The sequence below is a fragment of the Pantherophis guttatus genome, chromosome 4, assembly GCF_059756535.1.
Source record: "Pantherophis guttatus breed Tessera chromosome 4, ASM5975653v1, whole genome shotgun sequence".
In the NCBI taxonomy this organism is placed as follows: Eukaryota; Metazoa; Chordata; class Lepidosauria; order Squamata; family Colubridae; genus Pantherophis; species Pantherophis guttatus.
In genome coordinates this window covers 142651270-142676272 of record NC_142066.1, presented here as the reverse complement: position 1 = coordinate 142676272, position 25003 = coordinate 142651270, and the positions used below count along the sequence as shown (strand labels likewise).

The 25003-nt window shown below is 38.1% G+C and overlaps 1 protein-coding gene and 1 long non-coding RNA gene across 3 annotated transcripts in view; one reads left to right on the top strand and one right to left on the bottom strand.

Moving 5' to 3' along the window:
- Positions 1-16654, bottom strand: part of CCNY (cyclin Y) — a 141606-nt gene extending 124952 nt beyond the window's left edge. The window contains exon 1 of the mRNA XM_034402172.3: positions 15629-16654. Coding sequence (XP_034258063.1) covers positions 15629-15782 — 154 coding nt within the window. The 5' untranslated portion in view covers positions 15783-16654. The remainder of the gene's footprint in view (positions 1-15628) is intronic.
- LOC117655092 (uncharacterized) lies at positions 15863-23110 on the top strand. Of its 2 annotated transcripts, none has more exons than XR_009620631.2 (3): positions 15863-15950; positions 17872-18023; positions 22021-23110. It is a non-coding gene; the product is annotated as an uncharacterized LOC117655092 (long non-coding RNA). The 2 variants fall into 2 exon arrangements; XR_004588551.3 differs by lacking the exon at positions 15863-15950 and adding an exon at positions 16741-16840.
- The last annotated feature ends 1893 nt before the right edge of the window (positions 23111-25003 follow it).

Below are 25003 nucleotides of genomic sequence, written 5' to 3'. Positions count from 1 at the left end.
CAACCTCAACTTTACTACTTTTGATATAAATGAGGGGGAGAAAGTAAGAGAAAAGGAGAGGCAATTCTCCTTGTCATTCTCTCCATGCTACACATTTCTTTTTTTCTTCAGCATCTAAAGATATTTAAATCTTTAAATCAATAGATATGACACTGCCTTCTGTTTACCTTAGATGGCCAGAATATTTGGTTATCCTTAGTAGCTAAATCAACACTTTTAGTTCCCTGCTTCTTCTTCTTTTGGGGCCTTTAGCAGAAGGGAAAGGCAGCAGCCAAATTCCTGCCAATCTTGGGGATGGAATAGGGCCAGAATCATAACATGTATTTAGAAAGGACAGTAGAATATAACATACCTATCAGGCTGTAATGACACATTTACTGCACCAGGCTAAAGTATAAAAAAACTTAGCATGGCTGATACCACAGAAAACCACTCTTACAACTGACTGTCTCCCAATCAGGAAGTATTGTTGCTGCATTTTTACAGCTGCTAACCAAACAACACTACAATGAACGTCTCACAGTTTCCACTACAGTCCAGAGATCATCTGGGGAGGATAATCAGAGACACTGACAAGCTGATCGTGTCCCACTGAATGCTATAGAGTTCACATACTGAATTTGCAGTGATCCCTCAATCTGAGCAACAAACACTTTCTTCTGTTTTTAAAGGTGAATTCTTGTCTTTTGCCATTTGAAATGTGTATGTTCTTGGTAACAGAACCTACTGACAGGAAAATGATCTATGGAGGATAGAGATAAGAAGAAATTTGAGTCTTCTGACTCAATTTTTTTTTTTTTTTTAATTTTGATTTATATGCTGCCCTTCTCTGGAGACTCAGGGTGGCTTACAATGTGCTAAGCAATAGCCTTCATCCTTTTGTATATTTATACAAAGTCAGCTTATTGCCCCCACAACTGGGTCCTCAATTTACCTACCTTAGAAAGGATGGAAGGCTGAGTCAACCTTGAGCCTGGCGAGATTCGAACCTGCAGTAATTGCAGGCAGCTGGTCTTAATAACAGGGTGCTTTAGACCACTGTACTACCAAGGGATTTGATTCTGAGAAGGTGATTGTGCAATGAATTGTGAAGAGTTTAAGATCTAACCTGGCATAAATTCACTCAAGAAACTGTCAAATATCTATTATGGATACTGTTTTCTGGAACACAATAAAGATAGTGTTTCCAGCCATGTTCATCCTCATCATTTTTGTGGATATCTGATCCTTAGGGTGGAATATGTCATACATATTTGCTTGCCAAAAAGCAGGCCATCTTTTATCAGTGTGGGAAAAGTATGAAATAATTACAAAACTGAGCTCAACTCAGGTGTATTCCCGTGTGACATAACTCTTATCAATTTCAAACGTGTTTGCAGAGGGAATGACCTTGTAAATTCTACCACAATTATATTCAAATACTTGGAATGCAAAATCAAAGCAACTGCAAGATAAAAATTTTAGCTAATTAAATCTCATGATTACAGTTTTAAATCTAAGCTTGAGAAAAAGAGTAATGTCAAGATTACTTAGCACACTTGACTAACAAATGTCCCTCTTGTCAATTACTTTCTGTTTAGAAAAAAATCACACATAATATTCAAAACCTGAGCCAAGCATTCTTATTAAAAGCCTTATAATTATATTTCAAATACTTCTAACAAAAAATTATACTCCATTTATTAATTGTAGGCGATAGAGGAGATAAACCGATCATCTCCTGCTGGATTTGGAAGTTCTGCCACCTTAGTTAAATTAAAGGTACAATTCTTCACACAAATTTAATTTAAAAGAATATGCATTTGAAACTAATGGATTTTTTATATATATTTTTTACCTGTTATGAGTATCATACCATTTTCAAAATACAAATCTAAACAATGCACAATCTGGGTTTTCAAAAAAAAAAATAGTTATCTTTATAAGTGCGTACTATACAATTACAGGTAATCCTCGAATTACAGCCATTCATTTAGTGACTGTTCAAAGTTACAACGGCATTGAAAAAGGTAACTTATGACTGTTTTTCCACACTTATGACCATTGGCAGCACCCCCATGTGATCAAAATTCAGAATCTTGGCTCATATTTATGACGGTTGCAATGTTCCGGGATCATGTGATCGCCTTTTGTGACCTCTTAACAAGCAAGGTCAATGGAGAAGTCAGATTCACTTAACAACAGGGTTACTAACTTAACATTTACAGTGATTCACTTAAGAACTGTGACAAGAAAGGTCGTAAAATGAGACAAAAATTCATTTAACTACTGTCTCACTTAGCAACAGAAATTTAGGGCTCAATTGTGGTCATAAATCAAGGACTACCTGGATTAAAAACCTAAGGAGAGGAAGTAATGAAAACGAAAAGTCTTAGTAGTTCTCCCTTGAACAGAAAAGAGAGCAAAATTATTAATGCATATGAATTCCTGGAAAATCTAATATACAAAGTTTTTTGACAGTGTACTTGTTCTGTTAGAGAGAAACAATTCTTTTGTTGCTACAAATGACCTACCAAACCATATTTCCCCCCCAATACTAGTTTATTAGAGTATTGCTAATACTATTTCCTCTCAAAATAAATGACAAAGAATGATACTTCGTGGCAGAGATGAAGCAAAGGGCAGAAAAGGTGAGAATGTTGAGAACGGGAAAACATCAAGTTTCCCAACATGGAGCAGGATGTTATTTTTAAGAAATTCCTAGGGAATTCTAGGAATTGCAGTCCTGAAACATCTAAAGCAGTTGAAGTCCACAAGTCTTAAAGTTGCCAAGTTTGGAGACCCCTGATCTAAAGGTTAGTTGATTTGAGGAGGTACGTAATTATTGCATCTACAATAGAATAGAATGGGTGAAATCAGGGATTGAACAGACTCCTTCAACATTTTAATCTAGATTCAATGCTAAACACGTTGTAGAAATTTATTCCCCACTTTCTGTCTCATCAAAATCATATTTTCTTAAAATGCTAAAAACCTGTCCTTTCTTTGACCAAATTCACTGTCCCATTTGTTGAAGTTGCTGGACATTCCAGACCTAGAAGGACCCAATTCCAGATCTAGAATATGGCATGGGTAAAGATAGGAAAAAGTGGAATTAACAAAAAAGGAGGATATCAAAAACATGACATGTATTTAATCAAAAAAACATAACTAATAAGTGATGGTTCCTATAGTGGTGGCCAAAATTGTGGAAACCTTTTGAGAAAAGTGTATTTTCTAAAACTAGCTAATAACACCACTTTTTTTGTAGTAGTAGTACCATAAAATTATATATCAATGGAAAGATAATTTAATAAAGAATGTAATGCAATAACTTTTATGAAGGATTGCTATTAGAATAGCAGTTGCAGTATAAAGAAGAAAAGTGAAATACATAGAAAAAATGAGATATACAAAAATTATCACCATGTCAGTTAGTACTTAGTTGGATAACCTTTAGTATGAATTATGGCCTTACAATGTCTTCCCATGGAGTGAACCAAGTCTTTTAGTTCTGCAGCTGTTAGAATGTGAAACCAAAATTGAATGATTGCTTCTATTAACTGGGTTTTATTGTTGGGTCACTTCTGACTAAGAAATTTCTTTAGTCAGCTCCATAGATTTTCAATTGGGTTAAAGTCTGGGCTATTCCCAGACCATTCCAATAGTGTAATATGATTATCTTGAAACTCCCCCCCCCCCCAAAAAAAGTGATGTTATTAGCCATCAAACCTCAAAAATACACTTTTCCTAAAAGGTTTCCACAATTTTGGCCACTACTATATATTGGTTTCATAAGGAAAATATGTGCAGCCTTCACTGTTTAGCCTTTGGAAAGGTTAATAAAATATAGCAAGCAACAGCTGGAAAACCAATTCCAGTGCTCAGCACTTGTTAATTCACTGTCTTCACTATGTAATCCTAGGAAGATGAAAGAACATTTTTTGGGTCGGTGCCATCATACCATAATTTTCGTACACTTTTAACCCCAGCAGGAGTTATTCATATTCACAACTAAAAGGGCATTCTAAAAATTTGACTGGTGACATGCTATACATATCCTACTGTACATGTATATATTTAGAATGTTATTATCACTGCATGGAAGTTTACTTATCCAATCATAATTAGAAACAAATCGTGCTATATTATAAATAAACGTTTTGGTTACTATACCATACATTATTTTACTTTACTTCTTCTATTTCAAATTTCAATAAAAGTTTAAAAGATTTTAGCAATCACATGCTCATTTGTACACAATCCATTTTTAAATCATTTTACAATGCTCAATACATGCTCAATGGTTGACTTACAACTATTTGTTTAATGAGTTACACCGGCACTGAAAAAAGTGATTTATGACAATTTTTCAAACTTATGACCATTGCAGAATTCCTTATTGTCACGTGAGCAAAATTTGGAAACTTGGCAATTGGCCCCCATTTATGACAGTTGCAATGTCCTGGGGTCATGTGATCACTTTTTGCAACCTTCTGGCAAGCAAAGCCAACGGGGAAAACCAGATTCACTTAACAACCATGGCAAACAAGATCATAAAATGGGGCAAAACTCACTAAATAAATATTTCACTTAGCAACATAGTTTTTAGGTTTAATTGTGGTCATGTTATAAGACCTGTACCATAAACTCTTTTGCCTATTTTAAATCTTTCTGATAATGGTAAATAATAAAATCATAAACAGCTATATTCTTATGCCACAACGTATCCTCTTGATTTTATTTAGTATTTCCCTTGGCAAAAATTCTAGTATCTTATGACACATTAGCCATTTATGGTTGCCTATTGTTTAGAAACTACAAGATAACTATCTTTTAGATAAAAATTCACATTGAACCACATGAATAAATTATTGTAAAATTATTTTCAACTTATCAGCCAATATTGTTGTAAAACAACTTGTATTCATTATTTAATAATAGTATCAGGTTATAGTTTCTTTTTAAAGTGAAATCTTGTGCGTCTTTAGATATTAATACTATTTTGGCCTTTTTCCAATTCTCTGGGATCTTTCCTCCCTGTAAAATAAAATCCAGTGCATTTTGTAGAGGTTGCAAAAGTTCATTCTCAAAACATTTATAATAAGAACCTGGTCATTTATCTGATCCAAGCACCTTTCCTGTTTTAATATTTTTTATAGCTTCACAAATGTCCTTATTGTTATATGTTTCTGTTCCTCTATAATACTTGGCAACTTTTGTTCTTTTAAGTATCATCTGTTTCTCCAGAGAAATGTCTAATATACAAATATTCCCTTGAACTGCCATCTTACTGACTCCATATATCAACCTAATTTGCTCATCAAATAAAATAAAAACTTTTGATGATTTGCGTTGTGTTTATTTTAATATTTTTGCTAGAAGCTCCGTCTAGTTGAAGGGAGGCAATTCCATTCCAATCTCCCAACAAAGGCCAATTTTCTTAAGAAAAAATCTTTTAGTCTTTGTATAAGTCCTTTATACAACAGTACTTTGAACCTCTGGTAAGGTTCCACTAAGGAAAAAGTTCTACTACATGTCCTCATCAAGTGAGAGACTATGTTGAAGTTAAAAAGGAAGGAGAATCTTTAGACCAGGGGTGTCAAACTCAAGGCCTGCGGGCCACATCAGGGCCGTAGGGTGCTTAGATTTGGCAAGCAGGGCCACCCTGGAAACAGCAAATGACTGGCCCCCAGTGTCTCTGCCAGCGAAAATGGAGCGGCCCTCCATTTTCGCTGGCAGAGGGTTGCAGGAGGCTGTCGCAGCCAAAAACGGAGCTCAGGAGTCTGTTTTCGCTGGCAGAGTTCTCAGGCCACCACAGGCTATACTATATGTAAAGAACCATGACTTAGTATGATATATGAGCTAGACCAGGGGTGTCAAATTCGATTTCATTGAGGGCTGCATTAGGATTGTGGCTGACCTCGGGGGGGCGGGGGGGGCAGCTCAATGTCACACACATCAGGGGGCACCTGTGGTGGCCCAGGTGGGACTGGGGGATCCATTGTCTCCAATGTGCACCCAGAGGGCGGGGCAGCCCCTCACTGGCTCCAGGGTGGCCCTGTGGATCTAAGAGTCACTGCTTTTCCAGCCCGGATTGTCGCCACCAAGTTATAGATCAGCACTTGGCAGGCCTGGGCTGGGGCTGAGGTGCCAGGGGCCAGTCCTTCACTGTTTCCAGGGCAGCCCTGCAGGCCGGATCTAATCACATCGTGGACCAGATCTGGCCCACGGTCCTTGAGTTTGACACCCTGTGCTAGAAAATAGCTCTGACTTTAAAGGAGCATCACCATTTCACTTAGTACAAAGCTGTCTCATGTATTAGAGGGGCCAAGAAAATACACATTTTCATGGAGTCTGGTCATTGAAATCACAGTGACCCTAGAAATAATAGTGACACTATTTTTCTGATCTGTTCGGTCACATTCTACATAAAGTACATTATCCATTAAATGTTCCATCGTGCCCAGCTAAGAATAAAATGCTGAACCAATCTTATAAAAACTCTGTATAAAAGATGAAGGCAGAAACTGTCTCATACTAACCTTAACAACTAAATTAAGATATTTCTCCTCTAAATGTAATTTTGACCTGGATCTGGAAAGGCATACAATACTAACAATAAACCTATTTAATGAAATCAATACAATTTTAACCAATTCATTTAGGGAGTTTAATTTAGCAAGAAACATTTACAGAACTTGAACATGTTTAACAAGGAAATGACAGGCAAGGGAAAAAAAAGACTTTTGGATGACATAAATTCACAGAAGCTAAAAGGACAGGAGCTGGGGAATAGGAAAAGGCAAGAAATTGAGAGGAAATAAAATTTCAGCATTAGAATTAGCAATTTGCCAACAGAAGAGGGAAGAGGATAAAAATTATAACTGGAATTTCCAACATCATTCATCTTTTCAAACAGATGTTCTTTCCACATGAAAGAAAATAGAAATGGCTTAACAAAGCACCTAGGCATGGTGTCTGCAACTTGCCATATTATTTTATCAAACATATTGAAAAATAGTTGCAAATACTGGTGCTTGATCATTTGCCATAAAATAAACATAGCAAGAAATACTATAGAGCAGGGGTGTCGAACTCGTGGTGTCACTTTTTTGTCCCATAACGTATCCTGACTTTTCCCCCCTTCACTAAACAGCGTAGGTGTGGCCAGCGTGTGACGCATCTGGCCCTTGGGCCATAAATTTGACACCCCTGCTATAGAGCCACTTTGGTCTAGGCTAGAAGGTACCAGGCTAGAAAAGAGGAGGAGACTCTGGGTTCTAGTTCTGCTGTAGTCTTGATAGCTAGCTAGATGACTTTGGGCCAGTCATTCTTTGTCAGCCCAACGCATCTCACGAGGTTGTTATTGAGGGAAAAGAGGAGGAGGAAGGTAGTTCTTGACTTATGACCACCATTGAGCCCAAAATTTCTCTTCTTAAGCGAGAAAGTTTTAAGTGAGTTTTGCTTCATTTTACGACTTTTCTTGCCAGTTTTTAAATCAATTGCTGCAGCTGTTAATTTAATAATGCAGTTGTTAAGTGAATCTGGCTTCTCCAACAATCAGAAATATGAGTCAGTTGCTAAGTGTCTGAATTTTGATCACTTGATCGTGGAGATGCTGCAATGGTTGTGTGAAAAATGATAAGTCACTTTTTTCACTGCCATTGTAACTTTGAGTGGTCACCAAACAAACTGCTTCATTAAAAAAACACTAAAATAAATAAATGTAGCAAGAACTGGAATTAGATTCCAAATTTAAAAGCCGAATTAGGCTTTTCAGAGGTGTTTCTCCACCACCAAATCCATTGTTTTAAATTTGGTTATAGTAGCAACAAAGTTTAACACAAAACAGGAGAATTGCGTCTGCCTCTATATTGGCAATAAACTTTACCAGGATTCACACAACAGGGACAAAAGGAGACAAGGCACATTCTGTTACTGATTATCTGGAAATTGTGAAAAGGTCTCAGGAATGCAAGAAGAATGTCGTAACAGACACCAGACCCATAAATTGCTGAATCAGTGATGCTATTGGGAAACTTCATAGGAAAACTAAACAAACTTGGTTTGGTATTGATTTGCTATCCCCATTCTTCCTTAACTTCCCTGTTCTCTTCACATGAGATACACCAAAATCTGACAGATGTAATTACCCAGTGTCATATATCACATTTTTATGCCAGCTGCTTTACAAAAAAAAAAAAACACTATTGTATGCTAAATAATAATTTTTCTATAGCTGCCCATTTCTTTGGAAATGTAATACGTAGATTCATCCACAAAGCAGTGAAAGGTTTTGTCACAGTTGCTTTGTTGCTGCTCTGTATATAAATGACAGTGGATATTTTAAGTAGCTAAAGCAATTCAACTCTTAGAACAATTGTATGACAACTGGTGTTTGTATGTGAATGTGCAATTCCATCAACCATGCATTGGTTGGCGTTTCAATGGCAATGCATGCTAATAATGTTTCAAATTATAAACATTTGCTTTTTGCGTAGCAATATAAACATTTTTTGCACAGCATATCTACTGAATGAATAGCTGCATAATTACGTTTTAGTAGAAATATCAGTATTTTCTACACCTTATCAAGAGATAAAACCACAGTGATATCTGTGGTTTGTTCTCTAAACAACCGCAAATACTGTAGATAAAAACTCGTCTATCTGTATGTGCATACAACTGGCTGAGATTTCTCTGTAAAATTATGCTCAAGTATACAATTTATGTATATTGGATTCCAATAATTGGAATTCATTGATTTGTTAATTGAACATTAAGAAAAGGCTCATATTTTAATAAGAAATCATATGTAAAAATACTCTGGCATTTTCCCTTTCTGTATAAGATAAAAGTATAAAGGCTGATTTAATAACCAAAAATATATTCTCTCCAATTTATACATTTAACATTTCATTCAAATTACACACAAAATATATACCAACACATCTTAACTGCGTAATTGCATTGTAATGTATTTTGAAGTAAACCATTTTAAGCAACCACTGAAAAATAGTATTTTTAAAATGAATGTTTTGTGGCTATTTCAGTCTTTTCACGTTGTTGGCGCAATTAAAAATTCTTGAGCAATTTTGTCCTGGATTGAAGCTGTTCTCACTTTCTAGGTTAAAGGAAATAAACATCCCTGCCTAGCAAATAAATCACTTTGAGAACAATCCTTTGAAAAGAGTTTATCAATCATGCAAAACAAATTTAGCATACAATCAACATTTTATTAGGGACAGGATTACATAGGGTTCCATTTTCTTGTCTAGATTTGACAGTTAAAAATGTGAATCGAACATGAGGGCTTTATTACAAGAATAAAAGAAACCAGAGCTATCAATGATTTTCACAAGGCCCACAAGTACAATAATACCCTTGATTGACTTGTGGCATTAAGACAACCCTATCTAGGAAATAATAGCAGTGAAATTATTGCCTCTGAACTTAACATGATCATTTCTCAGCTAAAGAATGAAATAGGCAAATAACCTTCCTTCCACACCAAGGAAGTTTGATCAGTTCTTCAACATTTTCATGTCTGTAACCTCTACACTAGAGAAATATACATTTGACGTACTTGAATTAAACCATTTTAATAGGAACTTGGATGGTTTAAACTAAGGTGAAATCCATTCTGTCTCCAGAACCCACCTACCCAACTCGCACATCAGGGATGCTTAGAGTTTTCTGCACTTTGCCAATTTTTTTACCATAAATGCCTTTTTAATTTACCCAATATTAAGAAAAGAGTCATCTTTACATGAACAGGCCTTTCTATATTTCAGTCATTCTCTTCTCAGATCAACACCTATCATGTAGAAGTCAGCTGCCTCTATATTGTGCAAACTGATGTTTTTGATTTCATCTTGAGAGTCAGATATTTACAATGGTTCTTGAGTTTCAAGTCAAGTTTCTCCCTTGCGCTTTCCTTTCCAGATATCTCTTTCCAGCCAAAAGAAACAATTCTGTTTTTGATTAGGAAATTGAAACGGAATAAGAAAATAAAAGGTATCTTAGAACAGCACCTTCATTGCTATACAAACTAAGATTAACTGGCCTAGTCTTCTACAGGTAGCCCTTGACTTAGAATCACAGTTCGCACCAGAGCTTCTATTGACCTTTTTTGTTATGGTTGTTAAGTTGAAACATGATCATTAAGCAAATAGCAATCACATGATCCCAGCACACTGCAACCATCATAAAACCATGCCAGTGGTCAGGGCTATAATTTTGATCCTTTAATTGCAGGAATATGACAATGGTCATGTGAAGACCAGTTATAAGTCATTTTCAGACCATTGTAACTTTGAATGGTCACTAACAAATGGTTGTAAGTCAAGGACCAACTATACTAATGGCTGAGTTTGTTTAGTTCATGACTCCACTGTGGTGTCACTAATTCAGGCCACCTATGGTTCCACTCACACCTGCTGTCACACACTTTCTGGTTTTTTCTTTTTTCCAAAAATACTTAAAGCCACTTGGTGCTTCTTTAAGCTGATCATCTTCACAACAGAAGGCTGAGTAAGCTATTTCTTGAATATGAGGTTAAATGTCTGGATAGCCAGGATTTAAGAGCTATGCTTATGGAATGCCTCCCAGCTGTAAGTAACTAAACATATTTATTTGTCCATTATGCTGTTCTCTTTCAGGGTACACAACATTATGCCAGGTGTAGGAAAGAAACAAGAAGATAAATTAAAGACATGGTATTTTTTTTAAAAAAAGGAAAAAGTAGCTGAATCTATTTCACATCAACACCTTTCATTATAGCATTTATGCCTTTCTAGTGTTCCAGACTGTCCTCCTTTCTGCTACATCCATGCACTGCTTCATGTCACATCTTTGGTTCTTTAACCTTTTTGCTTCTTTCTAACAGTTTCTTGGTCTTCTCAGCCCATTCAGTCTTCCTTCATATGTTTGCTTTACTATTTGACCCTAATTCACTAGGGTCAAACACCAACCACCTCAACATGTTTGGTTTTTTTCTCAGTGTACAGCATGCTTGAACTCAATCCATATCCATTCAAACATTAGAACAGAATAGAGCTGGAAGGGACCTTGGAGGTCTTCTAGTCCAGCCCCGCTGCTCAAACAGGAGGACCTTTCAGATACGTGACTGTCTAGTCTCTTACCTTCAATATCTATTTCATCTCTTATTTTACTGTGCATACTTCTTAAGCTTTCCAATTCTATTGCATTCTATTTCCATTTCTCTTGACATACCCAAATTTCATTTCCTTGTGGCAAAGTGGGCAAAAATGTTTTTATAGAAAGTCATTTTTATTTTTTACGGTAAACATTCACCACCTACAATAGGGGTCTCCAAAAATGCTGACTGGGGAGTTCCGAGAGTTGAAGTCCCCAAGTTTAACATTGCCAAGTTTGGAGACTCCTGACCTACAACAATCCATTGCACAGGTGTCCACAGCTAGCCATAAAGATTCAAAATGACAACATGTGCATCATGACATTAGTACGAAAGGAGTCGATATAGAGTTTTCATACATTTTTTCACTTGCTCCCTTATCCACCTTCAGGATGTTCATGGATAGGAGAAGCTCCTTACCAGCATTTACACATCTTAAAATTTCTACACCCAGTTTTACTTACTTTCCATCAGACAACACCAATTAAGAAGTAATTTTTTTTTAGCAGCATTAAGAACCTAACAAATGAAGTTCATACAATAGTTGCTGTTTGCAAAAACTTGAAATTCAGTTAGCATAAGTAGTTTATTTAGTCTATGGCACCTACAGAAGTCATGCAATCACTGATATTCAAGTTTAGTTTAAATAAAGTGTCAGAATATGTTTGTATATGGGTGGGTGGGTGGATGGATGGATAGATAGATAGATAGATAGATAGATAGATAGATAGATAGATAGATAGATAGATAGATAGATAGATAGATAGATAGATAGATAGATAGATAGATAGATAGATAAAGATAGATGATAGATGATAGATGATAAATAGATGGATGATAGATGATAGATAAATAGAGATAGATAGATAGATAGATAGATAGATAGATAGATAGATAGATAGATAGATAGATAGATAGATGCCCTGTTTTCCCCAAAATAAGACATCCCCTGATTATAAGCCCAATCGGGCTTTTGAGTGCATGACAATAAAGCCAAGTGCTTATTTCAGGGTTCAAAAAAATAGAAGACATGATCTTATTTTCGGGGAAACATGGTAGATATAGATAGATTGTATGTATGTATGTAGAGAGAAAAACTATTAAATTAAGATGAAACCATAATAAAATCACCCTAATATGGAGCCACAGCATAACCATTTAGTAAAGTCAACATAACAGTTGTTAATAGTGGAAAACATCACTCATAAAGAGAAAAAAATGCCATAATTGGCCATGGATTTCCATGTCAACTGTCCCTAAGAATTATATTACATTCTGTACCAAAGCTTTCATCTCTGACTCAGTTATTTAATGTTCTGACTAAAGTACTGTGCACCACTGTGCCTCTTTGAGAAACAAAAGTGCCCTTTAGCTGATTTGATAAACACCAAAAACCAAGTTTCCATTTGAAAAGAAAAAAGAAACTTATCATGATCAGCAACAGCCAAGATTAGGGTCGGTTAGGGTTAGTGATATCTTAAAAGTCTTCTTACATATTACAGGATATTCCTTAACATTACTATGCCATTACAGCAGCACTGTCTACTAATAATTTTATATGTAAAGCAACTACAATAATTAATGCACTGGTAGAGAGGCCAGGCCAAATCTTTCTTTTGCTGTAGCTTTTAGAATATAGACTAAATAATGTTGGAAGGAGCCTTAGAGGACTTCTAGTCTAACCCTCGGCTTATGTTATACCATTCTAGACAAATAGCTGTCCAATCTCTTCTTAAAAACATCCAGTGATGGAACAAGGTATCAAATCCAGGTTTACAAAATTACCAAAATGACAAATCCAAAAGAATTTGGATTATTTTACATGCACACAGACAAACATTTTCATAATAATCACTTTACTCCAAAAATAAATACTGTATAGGTAGTCCTCAACTTACGATCACATTTTAACCCAAATCTTGTTGCTAACAAGACAGTTAAGTGAATTTTGCCCCATTTTACTACCATTCTTGACATAGTTGTTAAATGAATCATTGCAGTCATTATGTTAATAACATAATTTTTAAGTGAATCTGGCATCCCCACTGACATTGCTTGTCACAAGGTATCAAAAACTGATCACATCCTGGCCCCAGGATGTCATAAATATGAACCAGTTGTCAAGCATCTTTGATCACAATGACAGGGAGATACCGCAATGGTTGTAAGTGTAAAAAATGGTCATGTCACGTTTTTCAGTGCCACCCAGTGGTGGGTTGCTACCGGTTCACCCCAGATCGGGCGAACCAGTAGCAGCCAGGAGGCTCCACCCACCTGCTCGGACGCTTCTGCGCATGCGCAAAAGCATTGCTCACATGCACAAGCGCGCGCGCATCCATGAGCAAACTGGTAGCAATGGGTTTTGAAACCCGCCCCTGGTGCCACTGTAACGTCAAACAGTCTCTAAACAAATGATTATAAGTCAAGGACTACCTGTACAGGCAACAATCCCTTTTTCTATATTAATAATCATAAAAAGTAAGAATTACTGTAATATAAGATTAACCACTGAAGCTAAAACACTGGATCTTTAGTATATAATCCTAACATAAACATCTAGGAATAAATACTACTAAATACTGTGGGATACTGAAGGAAACATAAGTAAGACTTCAACTGGATCAAATTCTACACATTATTTAAGGAAAAAATGTATGCCGTATTCCCAATTAAGCTATACTCATTTAAATATCTGGTCATAATATGGAACAGCAACCAATGTTTATTTAAAGGCAGGGGTAAAAAAGAGACTAAGAATTGCATTTCAGTTAACCAATGCATTCATTTGATTTGACAGGTAAATGAGATTTCCCTCTGTTTTCAACTAACATTCAAGGATAAGGCTTCAAATTAATTAAGACTACAAATTAAATGGATTAGGAGGAACTGCAGTGCTGAGGGGAGTGAGAGGCAAATAAGTCAAGATGGCCATCACAACCAAAACCATGCCCCTTCTGACATGCTCCTCACATGACATCTATAAAAAAGGGTACCATTTCCAGCCACCATCTTGACTTTTTTGAGCCCTTTGCCCTTACAAACACCACCAGAAGAAATCTGTTACTCCATTCCAGAAACTGGCATTCCTCAGTGTTATAACACCAAATGCCCAGACAGCAAAAGGGAAGAATAATTCTATGGGATTAAGAATCTCCTGTCAAATACTTTTCACATCTAGAAGAAATATGGTTTGATGGACGTAAGGAGGGATATTATGGTCCAATCCTTTACTCCAGAGGAACACAGTGAAAAACCACCTGTGGCTGTGAGATTACTTCACCCACCATTTTCCCATATCGCTCTGTTAGAATGCAAATGGAGCTAAAGGAACATGTATGGATTATTTAGCTATGAAATAAAACTCCAGAGGATGGTAGAGGACAGGAAGGCTTGGAGGAACATTGTCCATGGGGTCGCGATGGGTTGGACACGACTTCGCAACTAACAACAAAAATAATTGACATGGCTTCCCTTTTAAAGACTGACAGGCTTGGGACAGATTCTTTATTTCAGCCTGCCATTTATTTAAAACACACGTATGTATGTATGTATGTATGTATGTATGTATGTATGTATGTATTATTTTCACAAATTAACTCAAGGCAGCAAACATATCCATTCCTCCTCCTATTTTCCCACAACAACCTTGCGAGGTTGGCTGGTTGGCTGACACTGACTCCAAGCTGTCTTTCATGGATAAGGTAGGACTTGAACTCGGAGCCTCTTGCTTTCTGGTGCCTTAAACTGGCTCTTTACATATAGGGTTAAACAGATAAGAGGCAGAATCTTCATTCCAACCCCCAATTATTTATTTATTTATTTAAAACATTTGAATCTTCATTTCAGCCAGATGTTTTCCTATAAAAAAAAGACTCTTTTGCGTCATAGATGGTGAACTTCTATGGACCCTTCTGAAGAAAGGATTAGCCAGCCTTTCTTGGGACAGCCAGAAAAATGGGAAAGACCTCCAAGTTCAGCTAAGGGATTAAAGTTTGAGTTGCTCCCACAAAGTCCTTCAAAACAACTGCTTTGGTTTTCCAACCTACTCACTCACTTTTGGGGTGCCTGAGTCTGGGACCAAGAGGGAACCCCACTACTACTACTACTCCCCAAGTGGAAACCATTCATGTCACCACTGCCCGAGAGCTACAAAATCCCCAAATATGGCTCTGACTGAGGCCCGCTTTCTCACACTGCAAGTGCAAACTGCATATGCCCAGAGGCACTGTTACCACACCTATCGTCCTATAGTTGATGCTTAATTTTCAATTGGGGGGGAGGGAGAGAAAGAGAGGGGGAAAAGAAAAAAAAGCTAAAGCAACACCAGCGCGGGAGGATCAAACTAGTGTTTCTTCACCCTCTCCCCCCCGCCCTCCCAACAACACCCACCCCAACTGTTCCTTCCCTATCTTGGGCTTGCGTAAGCCGCCGGCGATCTTCTCCCACCCGCGTCAGCGTATCCGTACGTTCTCCAGACTCGCGTCTTACCGTCGATATTCTCCCGGTCGCTGATATGCTGCAGGTTGCAACCCGTGTCGTCTCGGCTCAGCTCGGTATCGGGCCGGTACGATTCCAGCCGTGAATGGGCATTCCTCCGCAGTTTGGGGCTGGACGAGACGCAGCAAGAGGTCACGTTCCCCATGTTCTCTGCCGCCGGGACCGGGCAGGCAGGCGAGAGAAGCTGTACCCAGGAGGGGTAGAAGAACAGGACCGGAGGAGGCGGGACGGGGAAGAGAAGCCAGACGGGAACGAAGGCGGTGGTGGCGGTGGCAGGAGCAGCAGCAGCGGCGGCGGGAGTTACCAGCGGCTGGTATGGTGTGAAACCATAAACGGGTTGAAGAACCAGCACCACCGCTGGTGGTGGGAGAGGAGGAGGTGGAGGAGGAGGAGGAGGGGGCGGCGGCGGTGTGTACAGTGACTCTGGTTCCCACTGGCCCCGCTGCTCTGCCTGTGCCGTGTCCGGAGGCTCATACAACCTCCTGCACTGGCAGTGGCATGCACTGCTGCAAAACTGGGTTAAATCGGCCGTCGTGCGAGCTCTTCGTGCTGATGTTGAGGAAGAGGAAGAGGAGGAGGCGGGTGCAGTCTTAGCGCCATGGCCGGCTGCTTTAAATCTTCTCAGCTGGCCGGGACTGGTAGCTTCCAGCTAGTGGCCTGCAGGAAAGGGGGGAAGAAGAGGAGGAGGAGAAGGAGCAGCAGCAGCAGCAACAGCAGACCCGGAGAGGTTCTTCCTTCCCCGGAGGCAGCAGCAGCAGCAGCAAAAGCAAGAGCAGCAGCAGCAGCAGCAGAAAACCTCCGGGCTGCCTTTTGCAAAAACGGTTCCGGTTCAAGTGGGTGGGAAGGTCGGTTGCCTTGCTTGCTGCCAAGCGGGCGGGAAGACCGGACGAAGCCAAACGGGGGAAAACGGGCTGACCTGCTGGGTAAAAGGGCCAGGATCGCCCACTCTTCCACTCCCTTGACGGCTCCCGTGCGGCAGATGTGCCAACGTCATTTCGTGGAAGCTCTGGGACGCGTGGGGCTCCCCCTGCCTTAGACGGGTTAAATAGGTGATAATTGATCGGGGAGTGGGGTGGATTAAAAGAAAAAGAAAAAAGAAAGAAAAGAAAAGAAAGAAAGAAAGAAAGAAAGAAAGAAAGAAAGAAAGAAAGAAAGAAAGAAAGAAAGAAAAAGAAAGAAAAGCAGCAATTGCTGGTTTTTCAGGTATGAAATGAACGCGTGTCATCCAGATTCAGACGTCTGAAGTGGATGAGGCATCCTTTTGCCCCCTTTCTTCCCCCCCCTTCCTACCGCTGAACTCTGGGCTGGATTAGGAGTTTCTGCTTCAGCCAGTGGTAGAAGACCCATCCTTTCCTTTATTGATTGATTGATTGATTGGTTCGATTTATATGCCGCCCTTCTCCGGAGACTCAGGGCGGCTTACAATGCGTTAAGCAATAGCCTTCATACTTTTGTATATACCTGCTTAGTAGGGCTTTCGGGCCCCCCTAAGCGGTGTTCTTTTTTATATTGCCCCCATAATCCGGGTCCTCATTTTACCTACCTCGAAAGGATGGAAGGCTGAGTCAACCTTGAGCCTGGTGAGATTTGAACTTGCAGTAATTGCAGGCAACTGGTGTTACTTAACAGTGCTTTAGTCTGCTGCGCCACCAAGGCTCTTCTTGGCTTGGCAAGCTGGGGATCCAAACCATCACATATCGAAATAACAGTTGACGGGTCCATCTTCTTAACTCTATAGGTAGTCCTCAACTTACAACCATTCGTTTAGTGACCATTCAAAAGTTATATAACAGCACTGGAAAAAGGGACTTATGGTGATACGTGCGACCGTTTGCAACATCCCCATAGTCTCCTGATCAAAATTGAGATGATTGGCAACTGGTTCATATGTATGAAGTGTCCCTGGGTCATGTGATTCCCCTTTTGCGAACTTCTGATAAGCAAAGTCAATGAGGAAGCCAGATTTGCTTAACAGCTGTTGTGCTAACTTAGCAACTGCCATGATTCACTTAACAAACTGTAGCAAGAAAGGTCATGAAAGGGACAACACTCTCAACACCTGTCTTGCTTTAGCAACAGAAGTTTGTTGTGGTCATAATTCGAGGATTACCTATACACACAAGTTTCCCATGTTGTGTAAATCTATCTTTTTGTAAGGTAGCAATCAGGACAGTAATTGGCTGGGGTGAGATTTTTTTTTTTCCATTAATTTTGTACCATCTTTTGTTCTCCAGGAGCTGAAGTCAACAGTATCAAGCATGGCTCCTTTTGGCTTTTCCCAAAATAAAATTTTTGTGAGATAGTGACCAGCCCTGAAGCATTTAATATGGTTCCATGATGGACTGGACTCAAATATACATTTTCTTAGGCTTCATAAGTCTTTCAGGTAACCAGCTCCCACAATTTATTTTTTATTTATAAATCATATTTATATAGCTGCCAATCTCACAGAAGGTGACTCAATGGCTTTCAACAATTCAGTAGAACTATAAAAATATAAAACAATTGTTTCTTTATTTTTACAAACAAACAAAAAGTAAAAATAACCTCAGGAACAGATGCAGCACGGAGTTGACCAAAATTATGAGCAAATAAGGATTTAAAAAAGGAGAAATATGACTAGGTATCTGTGAATAAATATATAATATTTGAAAAGATATGCACATATTTTAAACCCCCGTATTAAATACTTTGGTTCAAAGCAACCTGTCTATGCATGAAAACGAGACAATGAGTTCAAGTCCTGCTTTAGCCATGAAAGCTGGCTGGGTAACTTTGGGCGAGTCATTCAGCCCAACTCAACTCAAAAGTTTGGTTTTTTTGAGTGGGGGGGGGGAATAGGAGGAGGAAGGTGTATTAGATATGTTCACTACCTTGAGTCATTTGTAAAAATAAAGGCAGAATATAAATAAATATTAAAGCCAATTAACATAACAAATGATAGCCCAGTTAGACTGAATCTGTTTTTCATTGTAGAATTAATTCCTTGATCAGGTAATTTCCATTTTAAACCCATGAAAGTTACCTTCCTCCAATAGTTAAATATTAGTATTTAATTTTAGTATTTAATAAGTTAGCACTTAATCTAAAATATACAAAGTGCATTTTAAATACAGGCAATCCTTGGGTAATACTGGTAATTGGGAACCAGAATTTCCATTGCTAAGTGATATGATTATAATATGTGATGTCACATGACTGCATCTCTTAGCAATGATACCAGGCACTTCAGGTTGCCATCGTTAAGTAAGCATCCTAGATTAAGTAAATCCCAGGCAGCCCACAAGAAGGCAGGTAGATGGCCCAAGTGCAGCAGGGGCAGAAGTGTGTTTTGCCAGGTGGCAGACGATGCGAGCAACTTACTAGAGCTCTAACTGACTGATGGGGAAATGGAAGGATTTTTATTCTTCACAGCCATCTGCCATTAGCACTCTGAGAGTTGATCATTAGCTCTCTGAGATCACTTGGGGGTTTATCTGTATCCTCAGAGTCATCTAAATCAATGGATATGGATATAGAAGAAACTGCTAAAAGGATGGCATTGTATCCATCCCCCTCTGTTGAAAGAGGGCTGTTCAATTTTAACACAGATAGCCTCCTTGACTCCTTTCTCAAGTGCTTACCAGAGCAACTTGCAACCTTCCCTGTCAGCTTTCTATTGACTTTTTGGGATGTCAGCAAGAAAGATCATAAATTACAATCATGTGACCCAAGGGTATTGGGAAGACAGGAACTATGAGGACCGGTGATAGTTCCCAGTTGTTCAGCACCTTCGTAATTTAATTGAAATTAATCCTGATAATTTATACATGTGGCTTCTTTTTCCAGTGCTTTGAGCTATAGTAAAAATTATTTATGTCCCCATAATTAAAAGTCCTACATCCCCATAATAAAAAATATGCATTCTGGGGCATACAAAGGAGCCAGAGTGATTTCTTGACAATTAGAAATGTAATCTGTCCCCTCCTCCTCCCACTTTTACAACCAGCTTTGCTCAGTTGGGACCTGGCATATTTCATTCATACTTAATCATGTCCCAAAGTGTTAAATAACTGATATGAAATAGCATCTTTGAAGAGATGAGTCCCACTGAGGTTTGTAGGATTACAATATCTGTCAGATAGTTCCAAATACATTTCTAGTTATCACTTTACAGTTAAATATACACAGGGGAAAAATAAACATCAGAAAGTTGTATTTAAAGGCTAGTGTCAGATGAGTGATATGTGAAAATATAGTGTACAGTATGTGACAATTTTAAAGCTTAAAATATGTGAAACAATAATGTGAGTTCAGTCTATGGTGATAAATTAAAAGCTTAGGGGAAAATCTGCTACTCAGTCAATGGAATTATTCATTTCCCTCTCTCCGGTTAAAATAGAGAGCATTGTATAGATCTGTGACAATGGTTTAATAGGAGACAGTCTGGTGATTTAGCAAGGCTGACATGGACAGAACAACTGGGCTAACTAATGACATTAGTCCATCAAAGTGGTAATGAGGAGCATAGATTGGAGCAGTTTGCAAATACATGCTCCAGTCTCCCATCTCTGGAAAATTGAATTTAATTTCTGTCCTGTATCCATCCTGAACCATGTAGATTGATACGTTGTAGTGACATGATGCAGCTTGACTTTATAATCAACCAATTCTTAGTTGTTGGAGGGGAGTAGTTACGTGAAAAAGCAGACAAGATTAAAATACTGAAATAAATACATAATTGTGTTTCTTTTTCTGAATTACCTTAGTACAAATGTTCTAATAGGATTATTTATATATACCACTGAGTTTCACTCAAATCAATAAATAATGGTTATCATGATAATGAGTTTTGAGAAGCATATTCAAACAAAAGAGAAAGTTTAATGGGACCTTAAAAGCAAAGAATTTTACTGTAGTAGAAACTTCTGTGGTAACTTCATGATCTGATGTCTTTCACGTATGTTGGTCTTCAGTTCTGAGATAACATGACTATATTTCAAACACTTCTGGAGGAAACTGGATAGGTTTGGACTATAGGTAGTTCTCGACTTAATAACCATTTGTTTAGTAAATGAAGTTACAAAAGCACTGAAAAAAGTGATTTCTAATCATTTTTCACATGACCTTTGCAGCATTTCCATAGTGATATGATCAAAATTTGATGTTTTGTGACTTGCATGTATTTTTAACTGTGCAGTGTCTCAGGGGCATGTAATCACCTTTTGCAATATGACAAGCAAACTTATGAGGAAGCCAGATTCACTTAACAATTACCGTGTTTCTCCAAAAAGACGACCCACCTTGAAAAGAAGCCCTATCACGTTTTTGAGCGCATGCGATCAAATTAAGCCCCACCAACAAAATTAGCCCTAATTAAGACCCCGCTCACCCTGGGGTGCAGGGAGTGGGGCGAGGCACCCAGATAAAAAATAAGCTAGGGTGGGGATGGGGGGATGGAGCTGCCCTACTTACAAGGCCTTGCACAGCCCGACACCTGCTTCGCCTTCTGTGGCCGCTTGCCGCCACTTGCACACACCTCCCTGGCTTCCGTTTTGCTTTCAGATGCCTGCCGGAAGGCATCTGCAGCCAATAACAGAGCTCAGGATCTGGAGCTCTGTTATCGGCTGCAGATGCTTTCCAGCAGGCATTTGAAGGCAAAATGGAGGCCAGGGCGATGCGTGCGAGTGGCGGCAAGCAGTCGCAGAAGAAGTGAGCCAGCAGCGGGCTCCTGCTGGGTGGGTCTGCCAGTGCCACCGCCGCAAGGTAAGTCAATAATTAGAACCCTCCAAAAAGAAGGCCGGGCCGTTTTTTCGGAGGTCAAAAGAAAATAAGATCTGGCCTTCTTTTTGGAGAAACACAGGTATGTTACTAATTTAACAATTGCAGTGGCAATTGCATTTAACAACTGTGACAAGAAAGATTATAAAATGGGACAAAACTCAATAACTCTCTTGCTTAGCAACAGAGGTTTTGGGTTCAGTTGTGGCCCTAAATCAAGGACTACCTATAATAACCATGTGACACATCCCAAATTTTGATATAGTGCCCCTTAAAACATTTGAGTATAAATTGACATCTTGCTGAGACACCTAGATAGATTAAGTTCAACCCCTCTCTAGTATAGCCACCCAGAATCACCTTGTAAATGGGCAGCATAGAAATTTATATAAATCGTAATCTAATTCGTATAAAGAACAAAATTGATGGAAAGCAGATTGCACTTTCAGAGCCAGAAAGATGGTTGTTTAATGCTAAGTGATGGTTGTATCTCCCACTATCTTATAATTTTTTATTCTTTTGTTTTTAACTTCATGTTTTATCAGGTGTTTTAATTTTTATGTGTTGTATACCATCCAAAGTCATGCTTTGTTAAATAAAGTTACATTTATTTTTCTCTACAGGGTTTGCTCATTATAACGACAGTAATCCTCAATTTACAACCATTTGTTAGCAACTATTCAAAGTTACAACGGCACTGAAAAAGTGGCTTACAACCAGTCCTTACACTAATGATCTTCGCAGCATCCCCATGGTTAGATGATCAAAATTTGGGTACTTGGTAATCACCAGGTGCAGTGTCCTGTGCGCATGTGATCTCCATTTGCAATCTTCCCACCTGGCCTCCAACAAAGTCAATGGGAGAAGCCAGATTCTGCACTTCCTGAGTAGTAACAAACAACAACCATCAAAGCAGACTCATGGAACTTGAAGAGCTGAAGAAACTTTCATAGGTATGCTCATACACCAGCTAAAACAGTAGCTAATAAGCAACAATAGACCAATAGAAGAATTCAAATTCAAAGACCCAAGTTCTGACTACCACAACATGGCTTCTAAGGTAGTTTTCCCAACCTGAACACAATCTAAATGTTAGACTTCAACTCCTACAATTCTCAGCACAGGCAATGTTGACTATTCTGAAGGTTACATGCTGATTGTTGGAAGGTTGTAATAATACCTACATATCAAGGCTAGGTTTACCTAGCCATTTTCCAATGGGATACACATCATTGTTAGTTACATTTTGCACAGGACAGCCTCTAACTAAACATTTAGAATTGGAAACAATACATTCAAAATACATTTGGAATTCTACTACTAGCTATTGCGCTGTTATAGACAGAAACCGCAGAGAAAGATCAGGAGGAGAATCTGCTGAGTAACCATTTTTCTCCCATGATCTTTTTAAAGGATGTTAAACGTGTGTTTAAGTGGCTTGAATGTTTTGCTTGATATTATGACAAGCTTTTGATAAAAGAGCCAGTCTGAATAACTTGAGCTGTATTTTATTTTCTTAGAGGAAAATAAGCACATAATTTCCCCAAATATGTGCATAATGCATTGTGTATGCATGTTATACACTGTAATGCATTATATATCTGATTAATTTGATGGAAGTTCAGGAAATCTTCAGGATAATGGACAATCTATTTAATTATGGATTCAGATTTGATCCAATTAAAAATATTTCTTTTCTAATGTGTCACAAAACTGCGCTTGTTACATCAGACATTTTTTCTTTTTTTCTTTTTCTTTTTTTAAATATACTTTATTGATTTTTTTAAAAAGGTTTTTTTAAAAAGAAAATATCAAATCTCAGGTAACATCTGAGATATCGTGCGATTACATATATACAGTATATACACAACAAGTATCTTCAAATCTATCATTATTAGAAATAGGCATATCCTTATAGTCTTGTTCTATTATTCCACCATTTATACCACCTTTCCCATACTGCCTTAAATTTTGAATTCTCATCATCTTTAAGCATACTGGTTAATTTTGCCATTTCTGCACATTCCAAAATTTTATTTATTATTGTCATCTCTGGAGATATTTGTTTATCTTTCCAGTATTTTGCGAAAGTTAATCTGGCCGCTGTTATAATATGTGTAATCAATTGTGTCTTGTCCTTAGAGAGTCCATCTCCCATCATTCCTAGTAAGAAAATTTCTGGAGATAATTTTATATCTTCTTCCACTATTTCCCGCAGCCAAGTTCGTATTTTTGTCCAGAACTTTTTTGTCTCTGAGCAGGACTACCACATATGAAAGAAGGTGCCAACCTCCTTTCCACACTTCCAACAAATTCCTGAGGCGTTAGGAAATATTTTTGCTAATCTAGCTGGGGCTAGATACCATCTGTGAAATATTTTGTAGTGGTTCTCCCTATAAGTTGCTGATTTAGTAGAGTTATAATTTCTATTCCAAGCCTCCTCCCAGTCATTGAAATTTAGTCTGTGGCCAATATTTTTTTCCCAAATGCTTAGTTGATTCCTAGCTATCCCTTCTGCTCTGTCTTCGCCTAATAAGAGGTTATAAAATCTGGCTAGCATTTTCTTTTCAATCCCCAACATAATTTTATCTAGATTGTTGTACTTCGTCTCTATACCAAATTGATCCCTATCTTTTTGATATCTAGAACTTATCTGTGTGTAACTCCACCAGTCCAAATTAAAACCTTGATTATTTAGTGTTTCTCGTGATCTAAGAATACCATTTCCATCTAATATGTCTTTATATGTGCCAAATTTCCCAATATCCCTTTTATTAGTAGCAATCAACGCCTCCATAATTGAGAGCCAAATCGGTATTTTCGTATAAAATCTTTGTCTAATTTCTTCCCATGTTTGGATCAGAGTCTCCCTTAATTTGTGTCTGTGGAAATGTGATTTCTTTTTGTTCTTTGGGCCCCATAAATAAGCGTGCCAGCCTGCCTGTAGATCGTGGCCTTCTAGCGTCAGGATTCTCTTATTTTGTAATGTGACCCATTCTTTGATCCATACTAATTTAGCCGCTTTCTGGTAAATTTGCCAATCCGGTAATCCGAAACCGCCCAAACTGCAGTGTTTTATATGCAATTCTTGCCTTCTTCCCTTCCCACAGAAAGTCTCGCACCTTCTTTTCCAAATCTAGGAAATATTTTTTATCCAGGTTCACCAGAATGGTTTGAAATAGAAATATGATTTTGGGGAGAATATTCATTTTAATTGCTGAAATCTTACCTGTAAGGGATAGTTTTAGTTTCTTCCATCTATCTATGTCCTGCTTTATTTTTTGTAGTAATGGACTATAATTGTCCTCTTTTAAGGAGGAATACCTTACAGTGATCCAGATTCCCAAATATTTTATTTTCTTTGCTATTTGAAGTTCCAGGGACTTTTCTAGCCGCTTCTTATTTATCTCCGCCATATTTCTTACTAAGATTTTAGTTTTAGTTTTGTTAAGCTTAAAGCCAGCGACTTCACCATACTGTTGTATTTCCTGGAGTACCTTGGGACCAGATTTCAAGGGATCTTCCATTATTAAGGCCACGTCATCCGCAAACGCTTGTATTTTAAAAATTTCTTCCTTAATTTGTAATCCTTTAATTTCTTTGTTG